Source organism: Gopherus flavomarginatus, chromosome 3, assembly GCF_025201925.1.
Source record: "Gopherus flavomarginatus isolate rGopFla2 chromosome 3, rGopFla2.mat.asm, whole genome shotgun sequence".
Classification (NCBI taxonomy): Eukaryota; Metazoa; Chordata; order Testudines; family Testudinidae; genus Gopherus; species Gopherus flavomarginatus.
This window is the reverse complement of record NC_066619.1, coordinates 272979066-272992925: the sequence shown is the minus strand read 5'-3', so window position 1 is coordinate 272992925 and position 13860 is coordinate 272979066. Positions and strand designations below refer to the sequence as shown.

The 13860-nt window shown below is 48.0% G+C and overlaps 1 protein-coding gene across 1 annotated transcript; it reads left to right on the top strand.

Moving 5' to 3' along the window:
- The first annotated feature begins 6548 nt into the window (after nt 1–6548).
- On the top strand, nt 6549–11180 carry FABP1 (fatty acid binding protein 1). The gene is made up of 4 exons (XM_050943500.1): nt 6549–6615; nt 7652–7824; nt 10268–10360; nt 11130–11180. Exons 1-4 carry the CDS (start codon nt 6549–6551, stop codon nt 11178–11180), a joined length of 384 nt encoding a protein of 127 aa, XP_050799457.1.
- The last annotated feature ends 2680 nt before the right edge of the window (nt 11181–13860 follow it).

Here is a 13860-nt window from a genome sequence, read left to right as displayed (position 1 = left end):
TGAGAGAGACAAGCTTTCGAGCTTACTCAAAGCTCTTCTTCAGGTGACCTGAAGAAGAGTTCTGTATGGATCCAAAGTTTGTCTCTCTCACCCACAGAAGTTAGTCCAATAAAAGATATGACCTCACCCCCCTTGTCTCTCTAATATCCTGGGACCAACATGGCTACAACTACACTATGTATCGTATTAGGTGCTTTTGAAAATTGTAATGGTTATCTTCAGAAAGGGCTGAGTACCCATCTTCTGAAGATCAGACCACTTTAAAAAGTCTCAAGGTGGGCACTCAAAAATGGACACTTCCAAGATCACTAGTCACTCTTGAAAATCTTAGCATGTCTCTCTCTTTCTTTCCACTTCTCCTTCCCCACGCCTTACCCAAACTGGGAACCTGTCCTTGAGATTTCAAGTTTAAGGAGCAATGAATTAATTTTAACCCAACAATCAATTGATTGGATACGTATTCTATAACAATGCAGCTGAGGACACCCTTTCTGGGGCTAGAGAGGTTAAACTGACCTCATATTTTAAAATAACCCACATTTCAATAAGGACAAGTTGCCTGACCTTTGCTATTGAGATTAAGTTTATCTCATTTGTTAGCAAGCCTGTCTAGAGAATAATTACCCGAGCCAAAATTCATTTCTTCTTTTCTTTTTTTTAAAATGTTCCTCTGTATTGTATATTGGAGTATAATAAAAGAACCTAAAGCCCCCAAAGGATTTGCAAACAAAGGGTGTAAACTGGGGGGTAGGGGGGTGGAGCTAGCATTGTGATCAATCAATTATTGTAAACAACTTATAACAAATATGAATAGGGATTTTTGGGTTTAGTTTTCCAGACTCATGAACAGCTATTTATTTGAACAGCCTTGAGATAATCAGGTTAGCGTGAAATCCACTGTAGTAAATGAGATGAGAGAAACGTGCTTCTCTAAAGTCTGGTCTGCGCTAGGAAAACTACCAGTTGTTGATGATGGGGACCTATGCTGGGGAAATTTCCCCCAAACTCTAACTGGTTTTAAACTGGTTCAGCTCACTCGACTTTCCACTGCATATCATTGGAGGTGCTTGTAGGGTATGTCAAGCTACATGCTGCAGGGAAAAGCCTGCTGCGTCCACACTATGTGGCGTGTAGCTACATAGAGCAGAGAAAGGCTCTGGTAGGGGAAGACAGCAAGGAAAAGCTTCAGCAACTCCCTGCTGCCAGAGTCTTTTCCTGGTGCTAGAGTCTTTCTCTGCGGCAGGCAAGAGTCCAGGGAAAGACTCTGGCAATAGGGAGAGGGTGGGGCGCCACCACAACTTCACAGCTGTCGCTGGATTAAAGCTAACACAGGTATGCATATCCAGCCCCCACATTACAATCACCACTTAACTTCGCAGTAAAGACGTACCCGTAGACAGGCCTTGGGTGTCAACGCTGAATGAAATTGAAATGAGGATGGACACAATCTTAGTGCAAACAGTGGCGCTGGAAGACTTTTTGCAGTGGGGGTGCTGAAAGCCAGGGGTCCCCAAACTTTTTACTTCACACACCCCTTTACTCCTGTCCATGCCCCCTCTTCTCAGAGCTGGGGCCAGGACTGGGCTGTGGCTCCAGGGGGTGGGGAGGACGGGAGTAAAGGAACTGAGGCTGGGACCACAGCTGGGGGTGGGAGGGCCAGGAGTGCAGCCCCAAGCGGGGGCTGGCAGCAGCCGGGACCCCAGGTGCCAGACATGTGGCGGCTGGGACCCTGGACATAGGGACAGGAATGGAGCTCCAGGCACAGGGCTGGCAGCAGCCGGGACCCGAGTGCGGGACAAGTGGCGGCCAGGACCCTGGGCATGGGGACAGGAGTGGAGCTCCAGGCACAGGGCTGGCAGCAGCCTGGACCCTGGGTGTGGGCCAGGAGCAGAGCCTCAGGCGTAGGGCCAGCAGTGCTGGGACCCTGGGCGTGAGACTGGCGGCCAGGACCCTGCACAAAATCTGTGGGTGCTACAGCACCCCACACACACCCCCTAGTTCCCACACCTAGGAGTGCAAGACTAGAGCAGGCTTTAACCATGGTTTCAGAAATCTGTCCTAGTCTACACTTGCAGTTCGACTGATTCACTAGGATTTGTACCTATCACAATTTAAAACACTATCTGTCAGATCCTGGTGTTCTTACACTGCCCTTTCTCAGGCAGAAGCGGCGTTGGGCCATTGGCTTCATTTGGCACTGTTGTCTCGCAGGACTCTGCCCATTGGGTAATGAAGCCAAATCTCCTAGGGAGTGGCACACACATGCAAGGTCCCTGAGTGCAGGATGTTGTAATTGGATCTCAAATTGGCTGGGAGGCTCATTAAAGCTCCTGCAGCCTGGCAAAATCCTGGTGACTCAAAATCCACATTTTGTCCTCCACCCACACGCAGTAGTGGGAGGGAGTTTAGTGTCAGAATCAGAGACCAGGCCTGGTCAAATACCATAGGCCCTGGAATACTCGTCCTTCCAGCGAGAGTGAGTGATAAATTACACCCACGAGACAGCCTGTTTCTGATAGCCTACCAATAACGTATGCAGGCCGGGCTGGAACATCTTGCTTCACAGTCCTTTTGGGGGATCCTCTCTCACAAAAGAGACAACCATGCATAAATATTAGCAGCATTTCTTATCTACCAAGCACTCTTGGTGGTCTCACCGCTGCTCAGTGCAACATGGCCCCTGACCATAGGGACTCATTACCTGAATTACACAGAGGGCCAGATGCCCTGAAGCTGGCTGGAGAAGGTGTAAATGGATCCCTGTGTAACACCGACAGACCCTGGTCATGAGTGGGTGGGATTGAACCTGAGACCTCTGAAGCTAAATGCATGACCCTTTACTGCTTAAGCTAAAAGCCATACTCCTCTTAGCTCAGGCTGTAGAGTAGACTCATTAATCTCTCTCTAAGTGGTCTTGGTGCCACTAGATGGGAGAGAACACAAAGGCACCCATGAGAGGAGAGGGTTCTCTGGCTATTGTTTTGTGCAGGTTTGTGTGTCTGAGAGAAACAGCAAAAAGAGAAAAGGCAGCAAGAAGGCAACAGACAAAGCCTGAACTAGAACTGGGAGCGTGGCCTTGAGAAAAACCTAGAGAGACAGAGCCTTTGGAGCTGAAAGAGGCTTCGAGCTGTGAGAAAAACAGCTGGCTCTTGTGATTTGATTTGTCCTGTGTTCAGGGAAACAGGACTTTGTACATAAACAGGATTGCATCAACAATACCTGGCCGTATCGTCAATTTCCTCTTGTAACTGGAACAGCATGCCAGAGCCTAGGTTTTTAACTAACTGCTCGGGTCAAAAGGGGTAACACAAAGTTTACCCCAGCAGATGCTAACTGGATTAATATAGCCCAGACAATGCTGCTCAGACATATGCTGTGATAAACCAGCTGAACAAAGAAAGCTCTTGTCACAGACAGTGAAGAGTTGTGGATTTCTTTAGTGGGTCATCCCTGAAGCGTTTAATGGAAGCTGTGAGGTTTAAGGAGGGATTCGGAAGAACCAAATTTGGTCAGTAGAGCTGGTTGGAAAATGGAGTTGTTTTCTGTGGAAATTTGTGACTTTTCATTGAAAAATTGAAAATTTTTGGCTGAAAATCAAAAAATTGGGGTTTTAAGTTTTTTGATTTTCTGACAAAAAAATTAGAGGGAAGCAGAAACGTACTGCACAAATTTACATGTAGTCAACCCCACAATTTTCCATAGAGAAAACTTTTGATAGAAAAATTTTCCTAGCCCTAATGGTCATCCAGTAAACAAGGAGACTTCCCAGCATAAGGAGCAACAGAGGTGAGAATGGAAGATGGAAAAAGAAGAGACTAATTAGGCTGGTGGCTTAGGGAGAATGACAGAAATCCTCAGGGGCCGTAGGAAGAGATGAGATCAGAGATGGACTAAGGAGCAGCGCTGTGCAAACCTCTAAGAGTGACAAATGGAAGCCTGGATTTGATGCACAAACCAGGCAAAGACCAGCCAAGGAAGGATGATTCCAAGCAGTGAGGAGGATTTTCACAGTAGCTTTTTGGATGGACCGATCATGCAACAGTTCAGCATGGAGGCTGCTGGTCACCTCACAAATTATGCAGCTTTTTAGAGACACTAATATGCAGATCTGAGTGCAGTGATTATCCTTAAGTAGCCAACTGGCAGTGGGTGGGTGGGGAAGGGGGAGTCTAGGGATGGCTTGTTGCGGTTTCTTTTCCCCTGCTTTTATGGTAGCACAGAGCTTTATCACCTCCGCTGCCATAACGGATCTAGTGGCAACCAGCTCTTTTTTCATAAGCTCAGCCCGGATATGGAGACAAAGGCCAGTGATCAAGCCTGGATCTGAAACAAAGTTTTTTCAAGTTTGGAGCTGGGGTTTTGGTTCAGACTCATCTGTATCTTCATTGACCTATTGGAGGATGGTCACTGCTTTTTAATACAATTGTGAGATCCAGGGGTAACCCTGGATTGCAACACAAGTTGCCGTTACACTGATGCTGCCAAGCATTACAACTGGGTGATATGTGTAGCTGTTGGACCATAGCCATTGCTCTTTGTGACCATAGGCGGCAGGTTATATATGTTTGCGGTGCTCGAGCACCAGCAATATTTGGAGCTGGGTCTCTCCCCCGGCCCTGCCTGGATCGGGCCCGGCCCCCGCGGGTCTCCCCCCACCGCCCCGCCGCGTCCCTGCCTGCTCCTGCTGGCAGAGCAGAACTGCTGTCTGCTGCCCCAGGGTCCTAGTGCCTGCCATCCCCTACTGGCAAGGCAGGCTGCCCTTACCCTGCCCTTCGGCCCTAGCCCTGAGCCTCTCCACCACCCCAAACCCCTCAGCCCCCCACACCCTAATCCTCTGCCTCAGCCCTGAGCCTCCCCACATCATGAATCCCTCATCCACAGCCCTCACCCCACACCTCAACCCTCTGCCCCAGCCCTGAGCCCCTCCGCAGCATGAAACCCTCATCCTCAGCCCCAGCCCTCATCCCCCCACACCCTAATCTTCTTGCCCAGCCCTGAGCCCCCCCACATCATGAACCCCTCTTCCTCAACCCCAACCCTCATCCCCAAGCACCCTGATCCTCTGCCCCAGCCCTGAGCCCCCCCACATCATGAACCCCTCATCCTCAGCCCCACAGCCCTCACCCCACACCCCAACCCTCTGCCCTAGCCCTGAGCCGCATCATGAATCCCTCATCCTCAGCCCCACAGCCCTCACCCCTGCACTCCCTCCTATCCCCAAACTCCCTCCCAGAGCATGCAACCCCTCTCAGATCGTGCACTACCTCCCCTTTCCCACACATCCCTTCCCACCCCCAAACTCCCTCCCAGAGCCTGCACCCCTCCTCCCTTCCTACACCCCCACCCCCAGCCCAGAGCCTGCACCCACACTCCATCCCAAAGCCTGCACCCCTCACCCCCTCCTGCACACCCACCCCCTGCCCCAGCCCGGAGCCTGCACCCAGCACCCAAACTCCATCCCAAAGCCTGCACCCTGCACCCCTCCTGCACCCTAATCCCCAGCCCAGGACCTGCACCCCAGACCTCCTCCCCCAACCACCCCCAGAGCCTTAGGCAGGTGGGGGCGGAGTTTGGGGGGGCGGGTTCTGGGCACCACCAAAATTTCTACAAACTTGCCATCCATGTTTGTGACAATATGTTGGGAAGAGCAAATGAAAATCCCTACGTCTCACACAGCACCGCACTCAGATGTCAAAATAACTTCCCAGCTGCCCTGCTCTTTCTAATGTGTTTCCAGAGTTCTAGTCCAGGGGTTCTCAAACTTCATTGCACTGCGAACCCCTTCTGGCAGCAAAAATTGCTACATGACTCCAGGAGGGGGGACCGAAGCCTGAGCCCACCTGAGCCCTGCTGCCCTGGGCATGGGAGGCCAAGCCAAAGCCTGAACCCCACCACCCTTGGTGGGAAGGGTCAAAGCTGAAACCAAAAAGCTTCAACCCCAGGTGTGGGGGCCTGTAGCCTGAGCCCCACCACCCAGGGCCGAAGCCAAAGCCAGAGCCCTGCCTCCTAGGGCTGAAGCCCTCGAGTTTCAGCCCCAGGCAGTGGGGCTCGGGCTTCAGCTTTGGTACCGGGCAGTGGGACTCGGGCTTTGGCCCCAGGCCCCAGCAAGTCTAAAGCCAGCCCTGGTGACCCCATTAAAATGGGCTCATGACCCACTTTAGGGTCCTGATCCACAGTTTGAGAACCGCTGCTCTAGCTGGTTTGAATCATTTGACCTTTTCTCTGACAACCAGCAGACAAAATCTCTCTGCACTTTTCTCCCCCATTTCTTTAGTTTTACAGACGCTGCTTTGTATTTTGTTACATCTGCAATTCCACGTCTTTGTCAAAAATAACCTACCCCACTTTGCAAACTTAGGTCAGCAGCTGAGGGCAATTTATCACTGACCATTGCTCAGTCATATGTTAATGTTTGAGCAAGGCCATAAAAGAATGACATCATATTACCTCTGACCAACTTTCAAGGCAATGAATCTTTACAAAGCCCAAGCACTGATTATTGACAAGCTACATTCTCTCCTGACAGGGCCACAGAGAACATCTCCAACATGAGCTTCAATGGAAAGTTTGAACTCCAGTCCCAAGAAAATTTCGAGCCTTTCATGAAAGCCCTTTGTAAGTATCAGATACATGTAACTATGTTTAGTGTGTATTGCCTCTGTCCATATGTAGAGTCCAACATTGGTTAAATGAGTCTATTTCGTGCAGGCATTCAGGATTTAGATGAAAATAATTTTAATTTCTAATATTGAATTTTACTGTCCTTAATTTTTATACATGTGGTCTGATGCATTCATGAAAAGAACACATGATGGAATGAATCTCTATGATTGACATGCAGGAACCATTGCATAAAATTCTCTGCTGTATTATGCAGGAAATCAGCCTAAAATACCATAATGGTCCCTTCTGCCCTAAGAGTCTGCGGGCCAGATCCTCAGCTACTGCAGACCGGTGTGAATTTCCACCTAAGTCAGTGGAGGTATGCCAGTTTACACTGGCTGAGGAGCTGGTCCTAGGAATCTATTAAATGAATCTGTTGATTTTGCCTTGACTCTGCTAATCTGTCACTCTGTTCATTTTGTATGGAACCTCTGATTCAACTGCTTGTCAAAAACTAGGTAAAATGGGCCACTTATTTAGGTGCCTGAAGTTAGATTTAGGTGCCTTTTAGACACTCAAGTTTGAAAAATGTTGGCTTACATTTTCAATAATTTTCTGGCCAGGGATTGCATTTTCTCCAGTCTCTCTACATCTCCCACAAAAATTCCTGTCTTCTCCTCTCCTCCATCCACTTTCTTTTGAACTTTTCTTTCCACTTAGACTTTCAAGGTGAGGGCAGGGGTGGCATTTCTTCCTCTTTCTAACCAGCCATGTAGGACAGGGGACAAGTCCTGGCGTTGGAGACTTTCCCCAGACTAGACTATGAATGACATTGTTCATTGCACTCAAACAGCAGCCAACTGCATGGCCCTATGTTAACTTAGGAAGTGTCCCTCAGAGTGAGGCCACTGTGCACCAGCCAAGGAGCCCTCTCAGCCATGGATTTCACAGCCCCGAAAGCTGGCTCTGTTTGTGTGGCTTCCCCATCTGCCCTGGAAGTAGAGCTCCTGAGAACGCTCGCTAAGCCTAGGCTTATATTTCTGGCCAGGTCTTTCTGACGAATTGATCGAAAAGGGCAAGGACGTCAAGAGCATCTCAGAAATTGTACAGAATGGCAAAAAGTTCAAGGTCACCGTGACAACCGGCAGCAAAGTGCTGACCAATGAGTTCACTATTGGAGAGGAGGCCGAGCTGGAGACCCCAACTGGAGAGAAGGTCAAGGTAGGTGCCCGGTCCTCCCTTCGTGTAGGGCTGTGGGTTGCTGAGCATCTCCTGTGGGGTGCTGAGTGCCCTGAGAGTGCTCAGTCCCCTGGAAGGGGCCCTCTGCACCTTGCAGGATCCTGCCCTGACACTCCGTCCCAGCTACACTATCCCACAGAAAGGGCTGAACTGACATTGCCCCCAGTACAAGGCAGTTGATTTCTAGTGGACTTGTAGCACTTGATTTCCTTTTCATCTAACCCAGCGGTGCCCCAGATTTGCTCAACTAACAGCCACGCCATCAGCTTGGCCCTGGAGATCTGCAAGATGCATCAATGCCTGTAACTGCTGCTGGGCTAAATTCTCTGCTTGTTTAAAGGTGTGCAGCTCTTCTAACTTCAGTGGGATTGCACCCATTTACACTGGCAAAGAATTTGGTGCCTGGTGTGTAAGAGGGATGTGTGGCCGTCAATGATTAGAGCTCCCAGCATACGCATGGATCAAAGTGGAGCACTGCATGCTGGGAGCTGTAGTTGCTGTGGCCTGAATCCCAGGTAGTGAAGTTTAGGTGGCCATGGATTGTATTGTGTAACTTCATGGATTGATCTTGGCTCACAGCTTGGCCATGTGTGATTTATTGTAGTGAAGGGGAAGTAAGGCTCCAAACTGTAGCTAAAGGAAGCATTGCATAATGGAGAGGATGTCTGGCCACTTGAGTGCCATGCCTTGTCCTGTTTTGGACAGGAGCAGAGGTTCTAGACAGGAGACCAGGTTCACTCGGCCCAGGTCAACAGACTCCAGTTCACTGGGCTCACGCCACAGTGCTAAAAGCTGTGTAAACATTGCAGCTCGGGCTGGAGCTCAGGCTCTGAAACCTGCAGCTTAAGAGCACCATCTATCACAGCTATTCTTAGCACTGCGGCATGAGCCAGAGTCTGTCGTTCTGGGCGCGGCGCTCACTGCCATGGGCTGCCATTGGCTGTGTGTCAGCAAAGTTTCAAAAGTGACCTCAGATGTTGGGGTGCCTCTCTTGCTGAGTGCCCTATTTTAGAACTCCAGGGCTTAACTCCCACAGGCGCAAAGCACTTTGCATTGACTTCGGTTGGAGGTGTGGCTGCTCACTGTTACCAAATTCCTACTTAAACTCATCACTCGGCACCTCTGATAATCAGGTCTTGGATGTCTAAAGTTAGATGCCCTAAACTATAGGCCAACCCTGAAAATGCGGGCTGTAACCTCTCTTTGCCTCAGTTTCCCCATGTGTAACATGTTTGAGAGCCACAGATGAACAATTCTGTAAAAGTGCTAAATACTGTTCTTCCAGACTAGTCAGCTGAATCAAGTTTGACATCATGTAGTCTGTTACATTACAAAAGAGACACTGAGTTCCATTTTATTTTTATAAAAGGGGATGATGAAATGTGGCAGGGGATGTACAGGCATAAAACAAAAACCTGCCCTCTTAAAGAAGGATTATGCGCAAGCTCTTTGGCTGCTCTGACTGCTCCTTCCTCTGCCCTTGTTTGCATGTGGAATTAGGGTTCACAGCTCTTAAAACTGGATGGTTCCTGTTCCTGGAAGGGAAAGGACAGATACAATGGTTCACTTAAAACCCCAGCATTGGCAATTCCTGCCCCTCACTGTCTCGATCTCATCAGCAGGTGGCTTTCTAGATCTTTTGAAGGCTGGAGGAATTCCTCAGTCACCTGAAATAGCACTGCAATGCTACATACCTAGAGGTCACTGAGATCCCACATGTGTTGTACTGGGGATAGCATCATGAACTGCTGGAGCAAACCACAGGCCACCAGCACTTGAGCTAAAGGAGAATCCTCTGCAAGTGTGGCTATAAGAGTTTTACCTGCTGTATAACAGCCACTAGGGAGCATGTAGGTTGATACTATTTGTATTATCATACTGCCTAGGAGCCCCAGTCATGGACCAGGACCCCACTGTGCTAGGTGCTGTACAAACGTGGAACAAAAGGACATTCCCTGCCCCAAAGAGTTTACAATCTAAGGAGGTAGACAAATAAATAATGTTTTCCTATTGAAAGCCTTTTACTTATGTAATTTCAGTTAGCAGCGATGTTAAACCACTTAGGACTCGTCTACACGGGAACATCCAGGAAAGTTAGTCTGAAGGAACTAAAGGTGTGAATTGGAAATGGATTAGTTACACCGCATTAAACTCCCGTGTGAGCACCCTCATTCAAAATTATAGTGGCCTTAATTTGGTTTAGTAACTAAATGGAATTAAGGCCACTTTTAATTCTGAATAACAGCATCCACCCAGAGATTTAATGTGATTTAACTAATCCACTTCAAATTCACACCTTTAGTTAATCTGGAGTCTTACACTTGCCTAATATATCAAATAATTAGACACATGAGTGTGCAAATTAGTCTTTATTCCACAGGCAGTAACGTTCATGTCTCTCTTCCCCCCACCCCCTCTCTATCAGGCTGTTGTTCAAATGGAAGGTGACAATAAATTGGTCACGAACTTGGGCAAAATCAAATCCGTCACTGAAATAAAGGGAGACATAGTCACCAACGTAAGTATATGAGGTTATATATAACATTAGAAAAACGTCATCCCTTACAGCATGAGGCTATGGTGGGAGTTTCCAATGGAGACCAGCAAGTAGCTATCAGCATAGAATACGCACCCAGAGTACTGGTATACATGGGCTAGAACTTCCCCAGGTATAAATTGGCATAATTCTACCAAGTTTAGTGGAGCTATGCTGATTCCCATCTAAGGATCTGGCCTATTAGGTAGTAATGTCTGAGAATCAGTTCTTTTAAATATATCATGTACAAGCGTGTGCGTAATTTGGCCTTTTGTTAATGATCAACGTCTACCTCCGGTGCTTAAGTTTGGCTGGTCAATCAAGTGGCCATTTTAGGCCATTTTCAATGAGAATGTGCAGTACGCTACATGCTGTACACCCTTAATTATCCAACAGGCATTGGGGCCACTGAAAAGTGTGAATAATTAAGGTTTCAGGTAAGTGAAGAATGTTTTCACTGTCATTATGGTAGATGTTGTGGGGCATGACTCTGCGACGGAAAAAAACAAGAGGGGGCTCAGCTAACTGGTTTCAAATAAGCAAGGTCACACTGGACACACACGTTTTTGAGTATTTATTAATATAGTTAAAGGATTAGCAGTGCAATTTAAAGGAGATACAGTTGGTTGACCTTGGGTCCCACTCTGAAGTGTGGGTTTCTGGTCTGCGGGATCAGGGCCTTGATATGTGTAATATTTGCAGGCTACTTCGGTGAAAGACTAATGCTTTGTGCTTTTTATTTGGTTTTTAGACATTGACCGTGGGAGACATCAACTATACGCGAATCAGCAAGAGAATCTAGCTACCCTGTGCATTTCCTATACTGTGTAAAGTGTGCCCAGTAAAGTACAGTTTGTATTAAAGCACCTTTGTTGTTATTATTATTATTACTCATTATTATTAGCATCCTCCTTGTCATTTGGTGGCAATGTTGTGATTCACAGATGCCTATTGTAAGAGCTGTATTGGCCGCAGTTTCTGTCCATTTTCCGAGTGAACAGCTATCCATGTCACAAAAGCCACCACCACGACTGGCACAAACTGGCTAGCAAGCTCTACACAGAGGGCCCAGTATGAATGGGCTATAGCAAGTGTACTACCCTCTGTGCCACAGAAGTGGTTCCTCCGGGTCAGCGTTGACACCCATTGCTGCGGCCCATGCTATATTTGTTCTGTTGCTAAACACAGGCATCCCCTTGTTGGTTCATATTCAATTTGTGAGCCACCAGAACCCTCAGATACTGCAGTACTACCACCTAGCCAGATAGTCCCATTTTGTACTTGTGCAGCTGATTTTTTTCCTTCCTAAGGACTTTGCATTTGTCTTTATTGAATTTCATCTGGTTGATTGCAGACCAATTCTCCCATTCATCTAGGTCAGTTTGAATTTTAAGCCTGTCCTTCAAAGTGCTTGCAAAACTGCTCCTGGCTTGGTGTCATCCATTAATGTTATGTGTCTTCCCCACTGCACCAGCCAAGTCATTAAGGAAAATATTTAATAATACCGGACCCAAGACAGACCTCCCTGTAGATCCTTACTAGATCCATCCTCCCAGTTTGACAGTGAACCACTGATAACTACTCTTTGACTATGCTTTTTTCAATCAGTGGTGCACCCATCTTAGAGTAATTTCCTCTAGACCTCACTGCCCTGGCTTGCTTATCAGAATGGCATGTGGGACTGTGTCAAAAGCCTCACTAAAATCAAGATACATCTAGTCTACTGCTTCCTTCTTAACCAGTAGGCCAGTAATGCTGTCAAAGAAGAAAATTAGGCTGGTTTGGTATCATTTGTTCTGGACAAATCCATGTTGGCTATTACGTATCACCCTATTATCCTTTAGGTGCTTACAGACTGGTTGTTGAATAATTTATTCCAGTAGCTTTCCAGGTATCAAATGTCCCATTAAGATGATATTTCCAAACATTTATACAGTTGAACACAGCTTCAGGAAGATGAAACCAATGTCTCTCTCTCTCTCTCTCTCTCTCTCTCTCTCACACACACACACACACACACACACACACACACACACACACACACACTTCAAACCTCACTGGGTTGTTAAAGGCCTGACCCATCTTAATGTGCACATCTTCCACAACCCTCTCCCCTCACTAGTCCTTTGCATCCACCAGCGGGGCATGCCCCATACTTTGGGAAACACTATGGTAGATCTTTATAATACAATGTTCCCTCTTCCTGCCTTTCATGTGATGGGCATTCAAACAGTGAACAGTTTTGGCATTTAAAGTATCTCCACTGGCCTCTGAGTTTACACCCATTGACATGAATTCAGACATTCAGAGCCATAGTTTCAGGCTCTCTGCAGGAGAGTCTGGAATTTATTTTTAAAACTTAATTACTTTGCAGAAGAATTTTATCAAATTTACTTGCAAGTGTCAGGTTGGGGATTCCCAGGGTTGGGGAAGGGGTCCCAGCCCCACGCACACACCAACCCTCCCTCCTAGGTGCAACAGAGTTAAACTCCTGGAAAAAGTACCACTCTTAATGATAGAACAACTCATTCCACATGCCAGGCAAACCTAGGAGCAAACCCAGGCGAAGACCTCTAGGTGGAGTTACAGACTCTTTGCCGCCAGTACGCCATAAGAATCAGCCCAGGGACAGAACTCTAGCAGGGGTTTCACAGCGTCCCTTGCCCTGGTATACCATACAGCATGCTGCCCCCATGCTTAGCTAGCATGCACCATGCACTCAGAATGGTGAGTCCTGCTGCATGGGCTCAGCTGTCCGGGCAGCTGTTTGGTGCCTGCCTGCCCTTTGTTCTGTGCGGCTGGTTCTGCTCCTCCTGGGGCAGCTGCTTCTTCTTTCTTCTCCTCCTTCCAAACTTCCTGGGCTTGCATCCCTCCCTGCCCCCTGTCCCCTGAGCCCCCCCACCAATCTCTTATTAGCTCAAACCCTCCCAGATGGCCAGTAGCCAGTTCTGTGTCCTTGTTTTGCAGCGGCACTAGGATGACCAGATAGCAGGTGTGACAAATCAGGATAGGGGGTGGGAGGTAATAGGCACCTGTATAAGACAAAGCCTCAAATATGCGGACTGTCCCCAATAAATCGGGACATCTGGTCACCCTAAGCTGCACTCCCCCCAGTTTGGTGGGAGGGGCTCTACCCACACAAGATTCATCTACCCACACAAGATTGGCAGAGGCCCTGGAGGTTTTTCGCCTTCCCCTGCAGCGTGGGGCATGGGTCACTTACTGGTGGATTCTCTGCAGCTTGAGGTCTTCAAACCACAATTTGAAGACTTCAATAACTCAGGCATAGGTTAGGGGTTTGTTATAGAAGTGGATGGGTAGGGTTCTGTGGCCTGCTTTGTGCAGGGGGTCGGACTAGATGATCACATTGGTCCCTTCTGACCCTAGAATCTATGAATGTATGTCAAGTATCAGAGGGGTAGCCGTGTTAGTCTGGATCTGTAAAAGCAGCAAAGAATCCTGTGGCACCTTATAGACTAACA

What these genes read in the sequence shown, in the direction of transcription:
- FABP1 (XM_050943500.1), top strand. Translation starts at nt 6,549, where the DNA reads ATGAGCTTCAATGGAAAGTTTGAACTCCAGTCCCAAGAAAATTTCGAG. An exon ending in GCCTTTCATGAAAGCCCTTT is followed by an intron (nt 6,616 to 7,651) that starts GTAAGTATCAGA and finishes ATTTCTGGCCAG; the next exon opens with GTCTTTCTGACGAATTGATC. An exon ending in AGGGAGACATAGTCACCAAC is followed by an intron (nt 10,361 to 11,129) that starts GTAAGTATATGA and finishes TTTGGTTTTTAG; the next exon opens with ACATTGACCGTGGGAGACAT.